This window comes from Spinacia oleracea, chromosome 6 (genome assembly GCF_020520425.1).
Source record: "Spinacia oleracea cultivar Varoflay chromosome 6, BTI_SOV_V1, whole genome shotgun sequence".
Lineage (NCBI taxonomy): Eukaryota > Viridiplantae > Streptophyta > Magnoliopsida > Caryophyllales > Amaranthaceae > Spinacia > Spinacia oleracea.
In genome coordinates, this window is record NC_079492.1 from 68811734 (window position 1) to 68829424 (window position 17691).

The 17691-nt window shown below is 36.1% G+C and overlaps 1 protein-coding gene across 1 annotated transcript; it reads right to left on the reverse strand.

The window, feature by feature from the left end:
• Nucleotides 1-9637: 9637 nt before the first annotated feature.
• On the reverse strand, nt 9638-17674 carry LOC130464195 (uncharacterized). Its single transcript, XM_056833657.1, has 2 exons — nt 17544-17674; nt 9638-15357 (listed from the first exon to the last, which is right to left on the reverse strand). Exon 2 carries the CDS (start codon nt 12712-12714, stop codon nt 11650-11652), a length of 1065 nt encoding a protein of 354 aa, XP_056689635.1. The 5' UTR covers nt 12715-15357; nt 17544-17674; the 3' UTR covers nt 9638-11649.
• Between the last annotated feature and the right edge of the window lie 17 nt (nt 17675-17691).

Below are 17691 nucleotides of genomic sequence, written 5' to 3' on the forward strand. Positions count from 1 at the left end.
TGACCTTTTGATGTCTAAATATGAAAGATTTGAAATGCTTCCAAAAGAAACTATTCAAGAAATGTTCACTAGATTTACTAACATAACCAATGAATTAGTTTCTCTTGGTAGAATCATTCCCACAGATGAACAGGTAAGAAAAATACTAAGAAGCATGCCACAAGATGATCGTTGGAGAACAAAGGTCACTGCACTGTTTGAGACCAAGGACTTCACCAAGTTCAACATTGAACAACTTGCTGGTTCCTTGATGACACACGAATTGCATCTTGGAGCTGCTGTTCCTGAGAGCTCAAGAAGTCGAGGACTTGCTCTAAAGGCTGAGGAACTCGATGAATCTGAACCAGATGAAGAAGAGGCTGCCATGCTGGTCAGAAGAATGAGAAAGCTCTATAGGAACTTCAAACCAGGAAACCAGAAAGGAAGGAACTTTGCCAAGAAAATCACTAGTTCCAAAACTGAGCAAGGTTGCTTCAAATGTGGAGAAACTGATCATCAAATTCGTGAATGCCCTCTGTGGGAGAACGACAAGACCAGAGGAAAAGGGAAGGAACAGGTCAAAGATCGCTTTAACAAGTCTACCTTCAACAGACCAAACTTCAAGAAGGCCATGATAGCTGCATGGGGCGAAGCAACAGACTCAGAAGACGATGAGGAACAACCAAATGAAGAAACTGCAAATCTCTGCCTTATGGCTAGAACAGAAGGAACTGATCAAGTTCCATCAGAAGAAGTAAGTTCCTCCACTCTTCAATGTCTCTCAAAGTCAAAACTAATTGAACTGTTGCTAGAAACTCTAGATGATTACAAAAAGCTAAGTATATTAAAAGCACAAAGTGATAGAGCCTTGGAACTCAGTAAAGACCACATAAATTATCTGAACAATATTCGATCTGATGTCCAAGGCAGGTTCTTTGAATTACTAGATAAAAATACCTCTATTAATGAGTCATTCGAAAAAATTAGAAATGAAAACATCCTTCTACAAGTTCAACTCAGTCAATATAAGATGTTTAATCTAAGTTTAGATCCTACAAAATCCTTGGAGATCAACATGGGAGTTTTTAACATCGACTTAGAAAATTTAAACAAAGATCTGATCACCACAAAGGAACAAAAAGAGAAACTGGAAAGGGAACTATCCATGGCCAGGGCACAGAGACAACCACCTAAAGTTCCTCCCAAATGGATTGAGAATGCTCAATCTAAGAGAACAGAAGGATTGGGCTTTAACCATAAAACTAGTCATAAGAAAAAGTATGTGGATCTTCCTAGTGTAAAAGTCTGTTTCTCATGTGGAAGTGGAAGTCATATAAGTACTGAGTGTTCCAAGATGAAGGAACAGGATCAAAGAAACATAAATTATGTAAAGCAAAAATGGGTCAAGAAGTCTGAAGTTATAGTTGAAAAGGAACTCGAGGAAACCCGAGTTCCTGTAACTAACCTTTGATCTCTTTACAGATTCTAGTGAAGGGGAACAGCTCGTGGTATCTCGACAGCGGGTGTTCCAAACACATGACAGGAGACAAATCTAAATTCCTCTCACTAGAAGCCTACAATGGAGGAACTGTGACCTTTGGAGACAACATGAAAGGAGAAATTGTTGGAATTGGAAAAGTTGGAAGGTCAAGTTCCTACGCCATTGAAAATGTATTTTTAGTCGAGGGTTTGATGCACAGTCTACTAAGCATCTCTCAATTCTGTGACAAAGGAAACTCTGTAAGTTTTACTTCTGAAAACTGTCAAATCATAAACAATAACACTGGGAAGGTTATTTTGGAAGGAACTCGTAAAGGGAACACATATTCTGTGGATCTCAATACAGTTCCCAGGAACAATCTAACCTGCCTCAGTGCCCTTGAAGAAAATTCCCTACTATGGCACAGGAGGTTTGGACATGCTAGTTTCTCTCTGCTTGACAAACTAAGATCAAAGGAACTGGTTCGAGGACTCCCCTCAATCAAGTTCCTAACTGATAAAGTGTGTGATGCATGTGCAAAAGGCAAGCATGTCCGAAGTTCCTTTAAATCTAAGAAATTGGTAAGCACCACAAAACCATTGGAACTCATTCATATGGACTTATGTGGACCAATGAGAATTCAAAGCAGAAGTGGGAAAAAATATGTATTAGTTATTGTTGATGATTACTCTCGCTTTACTTGGGTCATATTTCTAACAAGCAAGGATGAAACTTTTGATGAGTTTGTTACATTTTCAAAGAAAATCCAGAAAACCACAGGTCACCAACTGATCCATATAAGATCAGATCATGGAACAGAATTTGAAAATTACAAATTCGATGAATACTGCAAGGAACAAGGTATGGACCACAATTTCTCAGCTCCCAGAACTCCACAACAAAATGGAGTTGTTGAGAGGAAAAATAGAACCTTAGAGGACATGGCAAGAACCATGCTAATAGCCAGTACCCTGCCTAGGAACTTCTGGGCTGAAGCAGTCAATACTGCTTGTCACATTATAAATAGAGTTATGATTCGAGCAATCCTAAACAAAACCCCCTATGAGCTACTAAAAGGTATAAAACCCAACATCTCTTACTTTAGAGCCTTTGGCAGCAAATGTTTTGTCCACAACAATGGAAAAAGGAACTTGGGGAAGTTTGATGAAAGAAGCGATGAGGCAGTGTTCCTAGGATATGCCTTAAATAGCAAGGCTTATAGAGTTTATAACAAAAGATCTATGTGTGTTGAGGAAAGTGTACATATAATATTTGATGAATCTAACAAAACTGACATAGTACAGGAACAAGAATTTTTCGAGATTGGTTTATCTCGTGCTGCAGAAAATGATGAGGAATTCCAACCAAGCAAACACACAGCCAGAGGAACTGCTCAACAAAATCAAGAAGTTCCCGTACTAGAGGAACAAGCAGAAAACCAAGAAGATCCAGAAACAACACCAGAGGAACCCCACAATGACCAACAGGGAACTCAGGTCATAGAAGGAACTGACGAAAATGCCACAACACCAGTAGCTCAATTTCAACCTAAACCTTGGAAGCATCAAAAGTCCCACCCAATGGAACTCATTGTGAGTGACATCAGAAAAGGAACTCAGACAAGGTCACAACTAAGGAACTTTTGCGCATTCCACGCGTTCCTCTCCATATTTGAGCCAAGAAATCACTCTGAGGCTGTGGAAGACGCTGACTGGATCATTGCCATGCAAGAAGAATTAAATGAATTCAAAAGAAACAAGGTATGGCACTTGGAACCCAAACCAAAGCACCAGAAGGTGATAGGGCTGAAATGGGTGTTCCGGAACAAGAAAGATGAACATGCAACAATCATAAGGAACAAAGCAAGGTTAGTGGTCAAAGGTTATAACCAACAGGAAGGTATTGACTTTGAAGAAACGTTTGCACCTGTTGCTAGATTAGAAGCCATTAGAATCTTAATTGCTTTTGCTGCTTTCATGGGTTTTAAACTTTATCAAATGGATGTTAAATGTGCTTTCTTAAACGGTTTCTTAGAGGAAGATGTTTATGTGGAACAGCCCCCTGGATTTGAAAATCCCGAATTTCCAAATCATATTTACAAATTAGATAAGGCTCTCTATGGACTAAAACAAGCCCCTAGATCTTGGTACGAGAGATTATCAAAGTTCCTCCTTCAAAATGATTTTAAAAGAGGTAGAATAGACAAAACCTTATTCTTAAAATCTAGAGGAACTGACTTGTTAGTAGTTCAAATTTATGTTGATGATATATTATTTGGAGCAACTAATGAAAATTTGTGCAAGGATTTTGCAAGCTTGATGAGCAGTGAATTTGAAATGAGTATGATGGGGGAACTCAATTTCTTCCTTGGTTTACAAATCAAGCAAACCGAGGAGGGAATCATGATACACCAACAAAAGTATGTGAAGGAACTCCTAAAGAAATATGAGCTAGAATCAGCCAAAGTAAATCACACTCCCATGGGAACTGCTACCAGATTAGACACTGATCCAAATGGGAAAAGTGTGAATCAAACGAAATACAGAGGTATGATTGGATCACTATTATATTTAACGGCCAGTAGACCTGACATTTCTTTTAGTGTAGGACTATGTGCAAGATTTCAATCGAATCCAAAGGAGTCCCATCTAACTGCGGTGAAAAGAATACTAAGATATCTCAAAGGAACTGATGACCTATGCCTATACTATCCAAGAAGTGGATCTTTCGAGCTAAGAGGATATGCGGATGCTGATTATGCAGGTGACTTAGTGAATAGAAAAAGCACATCAGGTATGGTACAGTTCCTAGGTCCATGCATGGTTTCTTGGGGTTCCAAGAAACAGAACACTGTTGCTCTATCCACAGCTGAAGCTGAGTATGTAGCTGCTGCAGCTTGTTGCTCACAAATTCTATGGATAAAACAACAGCTAAGAGATTTTGGTATTATCTATGATTGTGTTCCTATCTATTGTGATAACACTAGTGCTATTTGTATTTCAAAAGATCCAGTTCATCATTCCCGAGTCAAACACATCCACATTAGACACCATTTCCTTAAAGATAATGTTGAGAAAGGTTTGATCAAATTAGATTTTTGCCAAACTGATCACCAAATTGCTGATATTTTAACTAAGCCTTTGAACAGAGAGAAACATGAGAAAATGAGAATGGAACTCGGAATGATCAAGCTAAGGTAATTGCCAAATTGAAATTCCTCTAAGGCAAAAGCAAAAATCATGGTACATATAGACTATTACAAACACAAAATCTTGTGTGCAAACATAGTTGAAGCTTACCATCGTGGCAAATTCACTCACACTCCAAATGAGCAAGGTAAGCAGTTCCTTTCAAACTAGTTAAGTCAGAGATACGAAATCAAGCAAGTCAAAGTCAAACACAATTTTTTTTTACATTTTCCTTTTATTTTTATCTATTTATTTTTTAAAATTCAAAACCGAATACCCATATTCAAAGAATGTTTGGAACGGTTCCATTGGCAATAAATAGGAGAAACTCTTCCCTTTCCACATTCAATCCATGCAACCCCCTTTCTCTCTCTCCCACACGCCTTCTCCACTGACATCACCTCTCCTTTCACCTATAAAAACCTCCACCATGGTTCTCACAAGCAACAACGCTGATCTCACATCCCTCAAACGAAAGAGAAACCCTTCATCTCCAGTTCCCATGGATACCTCACCCATTCAATCGCCAATTCCTCTTCGATCCCACAATCCAATGCTCGCAATCACTCAGGGGGAACAAACCGACACTGACATCGAAATGAAATCCCCAATCTCAAACCCTAGATCCTCCACAAGAAAATCCAAAAAACGACGAGTGGAAGCTTCTGGTGAAAACATCGAGGAAACAGAGGAGAATGCACAAACTCAGGGGGAAGCAAAAGGGTCCAAGAAACTCACTGCAAAGGAAAACAACCTGGTCGAGGGGTTCGCAATCAACTCAACATGGTGTGAAGCCACGAAATTTAAAGAGTTGATGGAAATCCTTGAACAACAAAAATGGGTAAGTCTGTTGAGTACCTATGCCAAATCCCCCTTAATTCCTGAAGCTATGAAAGAATTCTGCAAGAACTTTGCATGTGTTGATAATGTATGTTCAAGTAAAGTGAATGGAACTCGCATCGAATTTGATGCCTCTTATCTGGAACAGCTGTTTGGTACACCCAATAGGGGTTTTGATATGTGGCTCAAAGGTCAAATCACAGTGACCATAGATAATGTAGATGAGAAAGATATAGTTGGTTCCATTGGAGGAGATTCTAAAGTATCCACCTCCACCTCACACAACTGCTTTTCACCTCTTCAAAAATTACTGTTTAATATTGTGTGGAGAGGTGTAGTTCCTCGAACTCAGAAAAGGAACATAGCAAGTCTGTTTGATGCATGTCTCATGTATTGTCTTGAAAGGAAAATTCCCATAAACTTTCCTGCAATCATGATCAAACACTTATCCACCTGTATCCCCAAATTCAAAATTCCATACTCCTCCCTTCTTACAGAAATCTTCAAAAGCTTCTCAGTTGACCTTAGCCCATACTTTGTGATTCCCTTAAAATCCACCCAAATCCTTCAACTTGAAATGCTCCATCTATTAAATCTTAAAGTGGTTCAGGGTAAAGTCATTAGGGCTGGAAAGGAAGAGAAACAAGATGAGGAAGATCAGGAAGGAACTGTAGTTAAAGAAGAAGTGGAGGAGGAGGAGGAACTCGAACAAATAGAGGTCCCTTTATCTCGAGGGAACAGGAAGAGTGTAGGAAAAAGAAAGAGCTTGAGGGTGGCAATGAAGGAGAACAAGAAAAGAGGGCCTGTCTTCATGGAAATAAATGAGGAAGGGGATGTCAAGGAGATGCCCATAGAGGAGGATGCTGTTCCACTGAATCAAGAGGAACTGCCTGAAACTGTTGGGCCAAGAAAAAGGACACCCAGATCCTCCAAAAAGTCCAAAGCTCGTCGTGTTCCATCTGAGCAGGAACATGTTCAAGATCATGGGGGTGCCTGGAACACAAAGGATGATCAGATATTGGAGCTGAAGGCAACAGTTGCTCGTCTGGTGGAACTACAGGAGGGAACAGATCACAGAATCAGCTCAATGCAGGCCCACATAGGTGCATTGGTTACAAGTGTCAAGACTCTCCAAAACAATCTTCACCACTACTCAGAACAAGCCAATACAACTCGTGCCACAATCCTCACCAAGATCAACAATCTGGAATCTTTTGAGGAGACTGTGATAGAAGAAACTGCTGGTTCTGGTTCCCCATCCCAAGCCTAAATCACCCTATCCCATGTTTCTTTTATCTTTTGCCATGGAACAATCTTTTTAATTTGCTTTTGGTCTGTATAATTTTCAAACTTGGGTATTTGTTCCATCTTATTTTGACTTGCTTGGTTACACATATCTGTGCTTTCTAGTTTTGATCATTACTGCTTGCTTTCAATTTATTGTATGAGTTGGCTTAATACTTTGAGGCTAGCTTAACTTGCCAAACGTTGATCGTGGGGCACTGTGTTTGGAATGGCTATATTTCGTGCTATGCTTTTTGTTGATGTCAACAGGGGGAAGTCAAGGGTGCAAACTTCCAAGGCACACTCAATCCCAGTTCCTGCATCAATCTCTCTGAATCTCTCTGTAAGTTTATTTTTCTTTCTTTCTTTCTTCTCTTTAATCTTTCTTTTTTGTTTTTCAATTTTTATGTTCTGTTTCACAATAGTCTGTATAAGTTCCTGTTTGTACTTACTCTCTTTGTAAAAAGTTTGCAAGTGTTGTCATCACCAAAAAGGGGGAATATTGTTGTTCCTAAGTTTTGGTTGATGACACACACATATTGCAAACTTCCTGATTATGGTTGCTAAATGACTTCAGACAGGTAAATGCCCAAGTTTCTATTAGGATAGGAACTTGAATCAGATGGTGAAGTTCCTGATGTACACTTGGAACAGTCACTGGAGTTCCAGAGCTGGAAGTTGTATCTATTCCAGTTTGAGGTCACAAGAGGAGCAACACAGTTACATATCAAGAGTTCCGAATACTCACAAGAACTATTACAGACTCATGGCCACGAGTTCCTTTGAGAGACACAGAGGAACTCATCACTGTTTCTGAGCTGGAACGTCTGAAGCTTCTGAGTTGCAAGTTCCAGACAAAAGGAAGACATAAAAGTCTAGGTAGTCTACTGTACTTAGAATTTTATGTAAATATTAATTTTGCAAAAGATATATAGGGTACTCAAGGAACTTGTGATTTAATTAGGTCATTTATTTTACTAGAAGAAATTTTTATGAAAACATGTAATTAAATAAAAATAAGTTTTTATTATAAAATAGATTTACGTTTTATGTTATTTTATCAAAACTTATTTTCCTAAAAATTTGCCACAGTTTTTGTAAACAAATAAAATCTGTTGAAGAAAATCTTTTAGGGTTTGATTGAGTCAAACCACTAACTGCCTTGTTGCTGAAACGTGGGAAGTGGTCTTCCCCTTGTTCCTCAAGTCAAGGGACGTGAAGAACAAAGCATTGGCAGTTGGCAGTTGAGGCTTTGAAGGGAACTAACCCTAGGGATAAACCTATAAAAGGGCAAGTATGTTTTCTGGAAAATTACACAAACATTCTAAGAGTTCTTGCTTTCCTAAAAACGTATTGCCAAAGATTTTCTAAAAACAGTTTGTGTCCTAGTTATTTCAAAGTTCCTAAGTGCCTATATCCACTCAAAAGCATCATTAATATCTAGAGTTACCCAAACACGAATTGTATTTGGTATTAGTAAGGATAGAGTTATCTTGTTGAGACTTAGAGTTTAAGTCTGAGAGAGAGAAGTGAAAGAGCTGTAATCAGAGTAGATTACTGTGAGGAACACAAGTTTGAGAGGAACTTGTGTTGGAGAGATTATTGTAATCGAGGCATTACTATAATAAAAGAATTCTCTTCTTGATTAGTGTCAAGAAGTTTTCACAATTGTTGTTATTGTCTTCTCTATTCTCAGTTCCTTGATTGTTTCTTAAGTTCCAAAAGAAACTTTATCAAAGTTCTAATTACAATTCACCCCCCCCCCTCTTGTGCGTGTTCCTACTGGAATAACAGTTGATGTTTATAAGAAAAGTGCTTGAAGATCTTGTCGCCAAAGATGTGCCTTCAAAATAATATGAAGAAGTATGTGGTATGTTAGTTACAGTTGGTATTTCGAAAAGCATGACAAAGAGTTATTACCTTGTTATAAAACATGAATCTAAGGTATCTTGATTTTCCATGTTAGAGCCCATTGAGGATGGTATTCACCATATATACATAAAGTTACACAAGATGTTGTGTGTTAGGATACTATAATATTCAAGAACACAAATTCCAATACAAATATTATAACAAATGTACAAATGTAAGGTGGATAATTTGATTTTACCATAATAAGACATGAATCTATTGGGTAGGTTGTCATTATATTCTCTATTCTATATGTGTGGAGGGTATTTTAGTAATCCAATAGGGACACCAAAAGTGTATTTACTAAAATAACCTCACCTCTTCACTTATATAATAGAGATATACTTGTACTAGCATTAGTTGTACATTGTAAGGTACATCCGGCTTTGTGATGAACATATCCTCTCCATGTAATTGTGGAATATAAAATTTAAAAGGAAAAATTGATATTATCGGTCCCAACTATGGCCGATTTACTTTAAAAGGTCCCAACTTTTGATTATGTCAGGGTGGTCCCAACTATAGAGAGTGTTTTCCAAAAATGGTCCCTTAGTTAAAATTAAGTGCTAAATAACTTAATTAACACTCATATCTCTCGTGCAATAATCATATTTTTTAATTAAATGAAGTAAATGGAACAGTATGATATGCTTAAATCAACTTAATTAATAGTTTAATAAACCAAAGGACCATTCTTGGAAAACACACCTTAAAGTTGAGACCACTCTAGAATAATCAAAAGTTGGGACCTTTAAAAGTTAAACGGCCATAGTTGGAACTGTCAATATCAATTTTTCCAATTTAAAATACAAACTTTTATATAAAACGGTTTTACATAAAAGACCGCTAGTAGGTGAATTAATGTTAATATAATGGGGAAAATAAATAACACACCTGCCAACTTGAATAATAATAAGACATAAATGTCATGAAAAAGAGAAGTACTACACATGCCAAATTATATATTAAGCGGAGCAATTCAGATATATGCAATATCAAACTAAGTAGTTTTTGCAAGCGTTAATATTTCTTTGTATACCATATTTCTTGTGCAGCCATTGTTAGAGTTGTCTTCATTTGGAATAGCAAGAACTTTGATGTTCTCGGAGGTTTTGACCCGTGATAGTGCGACATATAATTGTCCATGCGAAAAAACTGGTTGGGGAAGATAAATACCAGCATAATCTATTGTTTGTCCTTGTGCCTTATTTATAGTCATTGCAAAGCATAACCTAATAGGGAATTGTCTTCTTGTAAAAGGAATAGAATATTTGTCATTTTCACTGGGTTTTAGAGGAATTCTGGGAGAAAAAATCTTTTCCCACGTTGAGGTCCAATTGCTATTTCAGCATCAATTTCATTTTTCGAGAATTGGCGACAAATCAATCGTGTACCGTTACATAAGCCATCTGAAGGGTCGATATTTCTTAGCAGCATGATTGGGCAGTTTTGTTTCAAGGTTAGTATGTGAGGGGGAAGTCCATTCGGTGTTAAACTATTTAAAAAATCTTCATGATTTCCTTGTTCATTTGAATCTATTGTTTCGATCATCAAAACTATGATATGTAAATGACTCTCCTTGGAATCTATTAATGAGCAAATCATTTATGTGGTCAACTTCGTTATTTTTCGGGGTTAGTATAGCTCGATTTATTAATAGCTCGGGAGTAAAGGCAAGATTTTCTAAATTTGGAAATACATGTTCGATCAATTGATTTAAAGAGGTTGTTTCATCTTCGAAGGGCACAACCATAGAAGAAGGAAGTTTGATCATATCATCATACACAGGTTTTTCTTCACCGTTACCAAACTTTAATAAATACTCACTGAAATAGGGGTCTAATATAGCTCTCATATTTTCTGTTAGGCTTATTTTTTGTAGAGTGTGCCATACTTTAGATCTGACTATGCTTGCTTCTATTAGTTCTTCTTTTGATGCTTTAGGGATTACAGGAAGTACTTGATGGAAGTCGCCACTAAATATTACAACTTTCCCTCCAAAAGGATGAGTGGAATCATTTATGTATTGTAATACTTGATCTAGAGTTTCTATTGTTTTTTTGTTGCCATTGTAGCCTCATCCCATATGATGACTTTTGCAGCACGTAATAATTTTCCAAGTCCTTTTTGTTTGCTTATGTTGCAAGAACTGTTTTCATCTATATTGATAGGTGTTTTAAATCTAGAGTGTGGTGTTCTAGCAAACGGAAGATTAGACGCCGCCACCCCAGAAGTTGCGGTAGGCAGTGCTATTAAACCTCTTGATCTCACAGCAGCAAGAATTGCTACGTACAAATATGTTTTCCCAGTTCCACCGGGCCCATCTATGAAAAAAGCACCAGGTATGTTTAAAAATATATGTTTTGTTATGATATCAAACGCTTGTTTTTGTTCTTTTTTAAGTTTTGTTATCGTTAAGAGATCTTCTTCTTCTGGTATATATGTAGTTCATCCTCTTTTTCATTGCACGTTTCTTCTTCGTTACAAATGTTGATATCATGATCTACAAATTTATAGTCTGATAATTCGTTAACCATAGACTCTAATATACTACCTCCGTTCCTAAAAGTTCTTTACGCTTTCCGTTTTAGTCCGTTCCTGAAAGTTCTTTACACTCCTACTTTATTCCATTTTTACTCTTATTTGGCCCACCATAACTTACCCACTCACAATACTTTAATATTAGTTTTCACCCACTCACATTGTTGGACAATTTATAGCCACTCATTTTTCATTTGTTACTCCACCATCACATGTTCACCAAAATTCCTTAATTACCGTGCAAATAGTAACCGTAAAGATCATTTAGGAACGGAGGTAGTATAACTTATATTTTGGAGCACTTTGTGCCTTATTTGATGTTTTGTGAAAGCTTTTGTATGTTCATAATCTTCGCTCATGGCGTTTTTATATATACTTTTCCCATAGCTCTTTTGGATTCTTTGGACTGCAATGAACAAGTATAGGTTAAAATAGTCTCCTTAGACTACAAGGCATTCTATACATTGTGGCTTCTTGTAAACAAAGATCTAAGCTATTATCTGAATGGAGCAAGCCATGCATTAATGCTGCCTCGTGAAATGTATTAGCTTTTTTATTATTCAAAGTCTTGAGATCATCAAAGGATGTAGATGTTCCAATATGGTTTAGTAGTATACGTAGATAATATCTTTCTCCTTCAATGGGGTTGGCAGTAACTACGCGACCAATAACCTTTTTAGTCTTTTTTGTACCTCTTTTGTTCCAAGTTTTGGATTGTGAGTTCCAAACAAACTCTTTCGGAAATTGTTTGTAAAGTAAGTTTTTAGGATTTTTTTTCATTTTGTTCATGTAAAAATATTGAGTCAACATCGTTTCTTTGGATGAATCATTTTCTACTATTACGTTTAAATTGTCAGTATTTCGAAATGTCACAAGTTGTTTTCCTTCCAAGTGCAATTGTAAACTTTGTACGGATGGATATATTTCATGCAAAGCGAATTTATATATTCTCCACATTGCTTCCGGGGGGGAAACCCATCTACCAGATTGATATTGCTCGATTTCGTCTATTTCATTTTTAGTTTCATTAGAATATACATGAAAAGCGACACGATCATGGCCTTTGTATATGTACTTGTATAAATACTTAACTGCCTCAACGGTTGAACAAATTTCAACATTAATGTGGCAATCAAACTTTGCAAGCAAATATGGATTATATGGTACAACCCACCTATTATCTAAGATTTGACCTCTTACTTTAACTTGTTTTCCATTATCTCTTCTTCTATATACTGGATATGGTTTTTTACCATGTACAGTAGCAAAGCAAAAGGATTTTGGGTAATTGTTTTTGCACTTTCCATCTTTATTCATACAAGCATTAGTTGGATTCAATTTCCCACAAGGGCCATGTATCATGTGCTTCACTACGGCAGTGTATAAGTGGGGATTTTCATTTTGATCAGGAAGTTCGGGACAAACAAATTTGTCATAAAATTCAGCAGAAGTCATTTTGTGGCCTTGTTTTAATAATAAGACAATGAGCATGTGGAAGACCTCTTTTTTGGAATTCAATTACATATGTATAGCCTGCTATGGGGCCAAAAAATTGTTTTTCAAACAACAATTGCTTCAGTTTTTCTAATTTTGCTTTAAAAATGCGTGCAACCAAGTCTGGTTTATTTTGTACTTCATCATTAAAACGTAGTTCTTGTTTGATTTCTTGCCAATTTGGATTGCATGTCATTGTTAGGAATATATCTGGTTTCCCAAATCGTTGGAATAAAGTCATCGAATCTATGTAACGTTTTCTCATGTCCCTTGGACCTCCAATGAAGGTCGAAGGTAAAACTATTCGTTTCCCTATGTTAGATGCTTTGTTTTCTCCCATTGCAACACTGTCAACAATTCCTTGATAAATTTCAGCTCGGATTTCATTCTGGTTATTTCGGAAAAAATCTAATCTTGATGATTCAAGTTTAATATACATGTCAACAACATATTGTTGGAGTAGACGCCCAGCATGCAGCAAAATAGATATTAAATGGTTTCTTATTTGTAGTTTATAACAATAATACTCTCTACAAGACACCATATTTCGTTTTCCACGTCCTTTCTTGGATACTGAAATGTTTAATTAATAGTTAAGAATTAATTATAAGGAAGAACAAGGATATATATATAGAAAGAAAGAAAGACGTGTATTGTTTAAAGTGACATACATGTCTCTTATTTTTGCAGAAATTCTGATGGTGTGGTATATTGGTCTATACTAATAGAATCATCGACGTTGGATTCTGTTTGCATTTTATCTTTTTCAATCTTTCTAATTCCTTGTCGCCATCCCATTTCTCCGTAAGGAAATAGTAATGGATATTGTAAAGGGTCATAGCAACCATAATAATATTGGACCTTACAACTATGGCCTGCATGACTGTAAACAACAATATTTCTCTCTCTTTCCTCTCCTGGTTCATTACTTTCGATCCATATTCCAGCCACTTGCGATGTTGTGGGTAGATTATAAACACGTTGATCTAAATCATCATGAGTTTTTATAATAATTTGGTGATTTTCTAAATCTAGAACATTTTGTAGTCTTCTGAAAAAATTTCCATAAGGATTTACTTTCAAGATTTCTATAAGCAAGCTTGTTATTTCTGGGGTTAAGTGTTTTGAGTTGTTTATTCGATTCTTGACTTCATGTTCAGGATCATAAAAATAAAGTTGTAAATATTTAGGATTTTCATCTCCTGGAAATAGTTCGTTTATATAGTGATAAACTTGGCCCTAAACTTTAAAAGTATAAATGCCCTTATTTCTTTTGCATAAATCTTTATCATATCGAACACCAAACGACGTAAAAGCAAATGAGTTGTTGAAGGTGCGAATATATTTCAAAAACAACATTGATTCACTCGTTTTTTATGTATACAATTTAAAGAGTTCATATGGAGGGTCATTCGTAGCAAATGCAATCTTACCATCAGAACAACAAAACCCTTTTGGTTCACGATGGAATTTCCTTGCACCACAATGATTACATTGTTTTGGTGGAGGCATAACATATGCCTCAGTTGGAATGGAATATTCATCTTTGTATGTATCGCCTTTTTTCTCTTAGAATTTTTTATGCCTTTGCAGGTTTTTTTCCTTTTGTTTTGGTCAGGTATATTAGTGGTTTCATGTGGAGAGGTGTTTGAAGTTGAACCTGCGAAATATAGAATTTTAAATTTTCTTCTCTTTGAAATTATATAAGATAAAGGGATTATATTAATTAAACTAACCTGTCTCAAAGATGCTGAAACATGTCACCTGGGTCTTCCCTTTTGTTTTTTCAATGTCAACTATTTCTTCACGTTTTAATGTTTTAGATTGACCTATATTGCAGACGCTTCTTTTAACACCGATTATTTGACCATCATTTATGTTCACATCATTTATAGTAATTTGTTTTTTCAAATATTTCTTGTTATGGTAAGCTTCTCGTCGTCTTTGTCTGATTTCCATTTTTCTTTCCTCGGGCAAATCGGCATACCATTTTCTTTTATATTCATTTAATTTTAATCTTTTCTCTGAAGGAGTCGTCATACTCTAAATTCTATTCTGGGTAGATAGAGATGGTCTGAAGGTATAGTTAGATGTTTATATGTCTACTACATAATAAGAACAATTAGTAAATAGAAGTCATAAACTTAAATATTACGTATAAATTAACTATAACGGCAGAGTTTGATGTATTATTGTTCCCCTACTCGAAACTCACAATATTTAATTAATATAAAGTAGAACTGAAGATGAGTCTTGAAGATTGACTCTTTATTCAAAAGCGTATTAGTTCCTGATATATCTAAAAGTGAGGATTTTCATCAAAGGGAAGATCAGAGTTTAGCAAAATATGATACAACCAACAATCATAGTCCGATAAAAATGATGAGAAATTCTGAAACACACTACAGAACAATAAACATTTATTTATTAAATAAGCTAAAAATTAAATTAAAACTGTAAGGAATGTGAAACCACTTTGTACCTGTTCTTCGCGAGAATGGTAAGACTAATGATTAGATCTTCAATACAGAAATGAGAACACCGCCTAACCAATATACTCAACAACAAATCTCCAAGCGTCGACCTTTAAAGCTTGTCGTTTTCACCTATTGCGTGTATTATGTGCCCTACATACATGCACTTGTAACGGAAAATCTGTTAGCAAACGTCAGTTTTATAGGGAGGAATAAAACAATAATTTATATGAAGTGTTAGCTAAATAACAAATACATCTAAGTCTTGTGGCTAACCAATTTTGGCATACTGTTTTATTTGATTATTCCAAATATACCTAAATACAATATATTCTAGACTTAAACTACGTGACTAAGTGTTAGCTAGATATAAAATACATCAAAGTCTTAACAAAAAAACAAAGTAAATATAAACTCAAATTAATCAAAAATAATGATCACCCAAAACAGTAACAATTTAAACAAAACACTACGATTTCTTTCAACAAATATTAGACTTACTAAAACCCATTCAATACAACAAACAGAAGGCAGAATTGCACCAATTGATAGAATTGAACATTCACAAAATAATCGATCAACCGCAAACAATAAATTAAATTAAAATACTTCGTACAAAATATAACAGAAACAAAATTATAAAAGAAAATTGACATACAGAAATTGTTTGGTGGGTATCCCTTTGATTGTCCCAAATTGCAGAGCAAAAAGTGTGAATTTTGGGTAAATGATAAAGGTCGCAAGTTGCAACAACATTTAGTTGTCACAATCTTACGTGTCGCAGTTTAATTGGTACATATAGGCGCCACGTAGGCTATGTGTCATCAGGATATTTTTACTATCAATTCAATATTTTTACTATGAAAATATGTAAATAGATTAATCGATATAAAAAAGGAAACAAATTAGAATATTAAAATTTTCTTACCTTTTTTGAAACATGTATAATAGATTATATAAGTTAAATATTTTAGTTTCCAATTTAAATCATGACACATAAGCATGCCATGTCATCATTGTGACACGGCTTAAAGGTCGCGTGTTGCGACCTTTATCATTTTCGAATGTTTTCAGTTTCGTATAAATTTCACAAACAAAAACTCAAATTTCAGGCCAATCCACGAATCCGAAACCAATGAATGGACAAAATATGAAAAACAATAAACTTTATGCATATAACGGATTCAAATTTCATGAACAAAGTATAATAACCGTTCTTGAATTTGTTATAATTGCAAAAAAGAAACAATCTCATAATCCTAACATGCACATACTAGAGCTGTTAAAACAGGTTATCGGGTCGGGTTTGGGTCGGGTCATCTCGGGTTTCGGGTCATGATCAGGTTGGGTCGTGTCGGGTCAATATTTCATTCGGGTTGAGTTCGGGTTCGGTCGGGTCGATTTCAGGTCGGGTCATATCGGGTTTTTCCTATCCCGCGTTCAGGTCGGGTTCGAGTCGGGTCACATTTCGGTCAGGTTTGATTTCGGGTTCGGGTCTTATCGGGTCGGGTTTAAGTCGGTTTGTAGCAGATAATTTCGGGTTCGGGTCTTATAGAGTCGGGTTTAAGTCGGTTTGCAACACAGTTATTTCGGGTTCGGGTCTTAGTTTGGATCGGATAATAATCAGATCAAATAGAATTCAGATCGGGTCACTCTCAGGGACGGGTCAAACTCGGGTCTGATAATTAACCTATACTTTTTAAGGATTTTATGTTCTAAAAAATTTTGTTTAACTTATTTTAGAGTTAAAATTTTCAATATTTAGCAATAAATAATTAAAATAGATATATCAATGAAGTTAATATTTGGTCGTGTTATTGATAACTCGGGTAAATCGAGTAGCGGGTTCTCACAGGTCGGGTCAATATCAGGTTTCATCGAGTTACAATCGGTTTCGGGTTGACATCGGGTCGGGTATCAAATCGGGTTCGGGTCATTGTTCGGTCGGGTCAGTTCGATTATCGGTCATTTTCGGGTCGGGTGTCGGTTTTGGGTTCGGGTGTTACAACATCGGGTTAATAAAATCGGTTATCGATTTTTTCGGGTCGGGTACAGGTCGGATTTCGGGTTACCTGTTTTACCGTAATTTCGGGTCATGGTCGGTTACGGATTCGATCGGTTCAGGTCGGGTTTTCGGGTCGGGTCAGTTTTTGACAGCTCTAGCACATACATATCAACACCTAAAGTTAGACTCCTTTCAGTTTCGTACAAATCTCACAAACAAAAACTCAAATTTCAGGCCAATTTCACGAATCCGAAACCAATGGATGAACAAAATATGGAAAACATAAAACTTAATATATATACATATAACTGATTCAAATTTCATTAACAAAGTAAAAGTATAATTACCGTTCTTGGATTTGTCTCGATGGTTGTGGTTTAAATCGCGTTAGAATTGAGATGCAGGAAATGGAGAAGATGCAGAGGTTATAGAGGAGAGAGAAATAAAAGCCTGGTTGACATAATAAACGGAGTACAACTGTACGGTCATGAATTG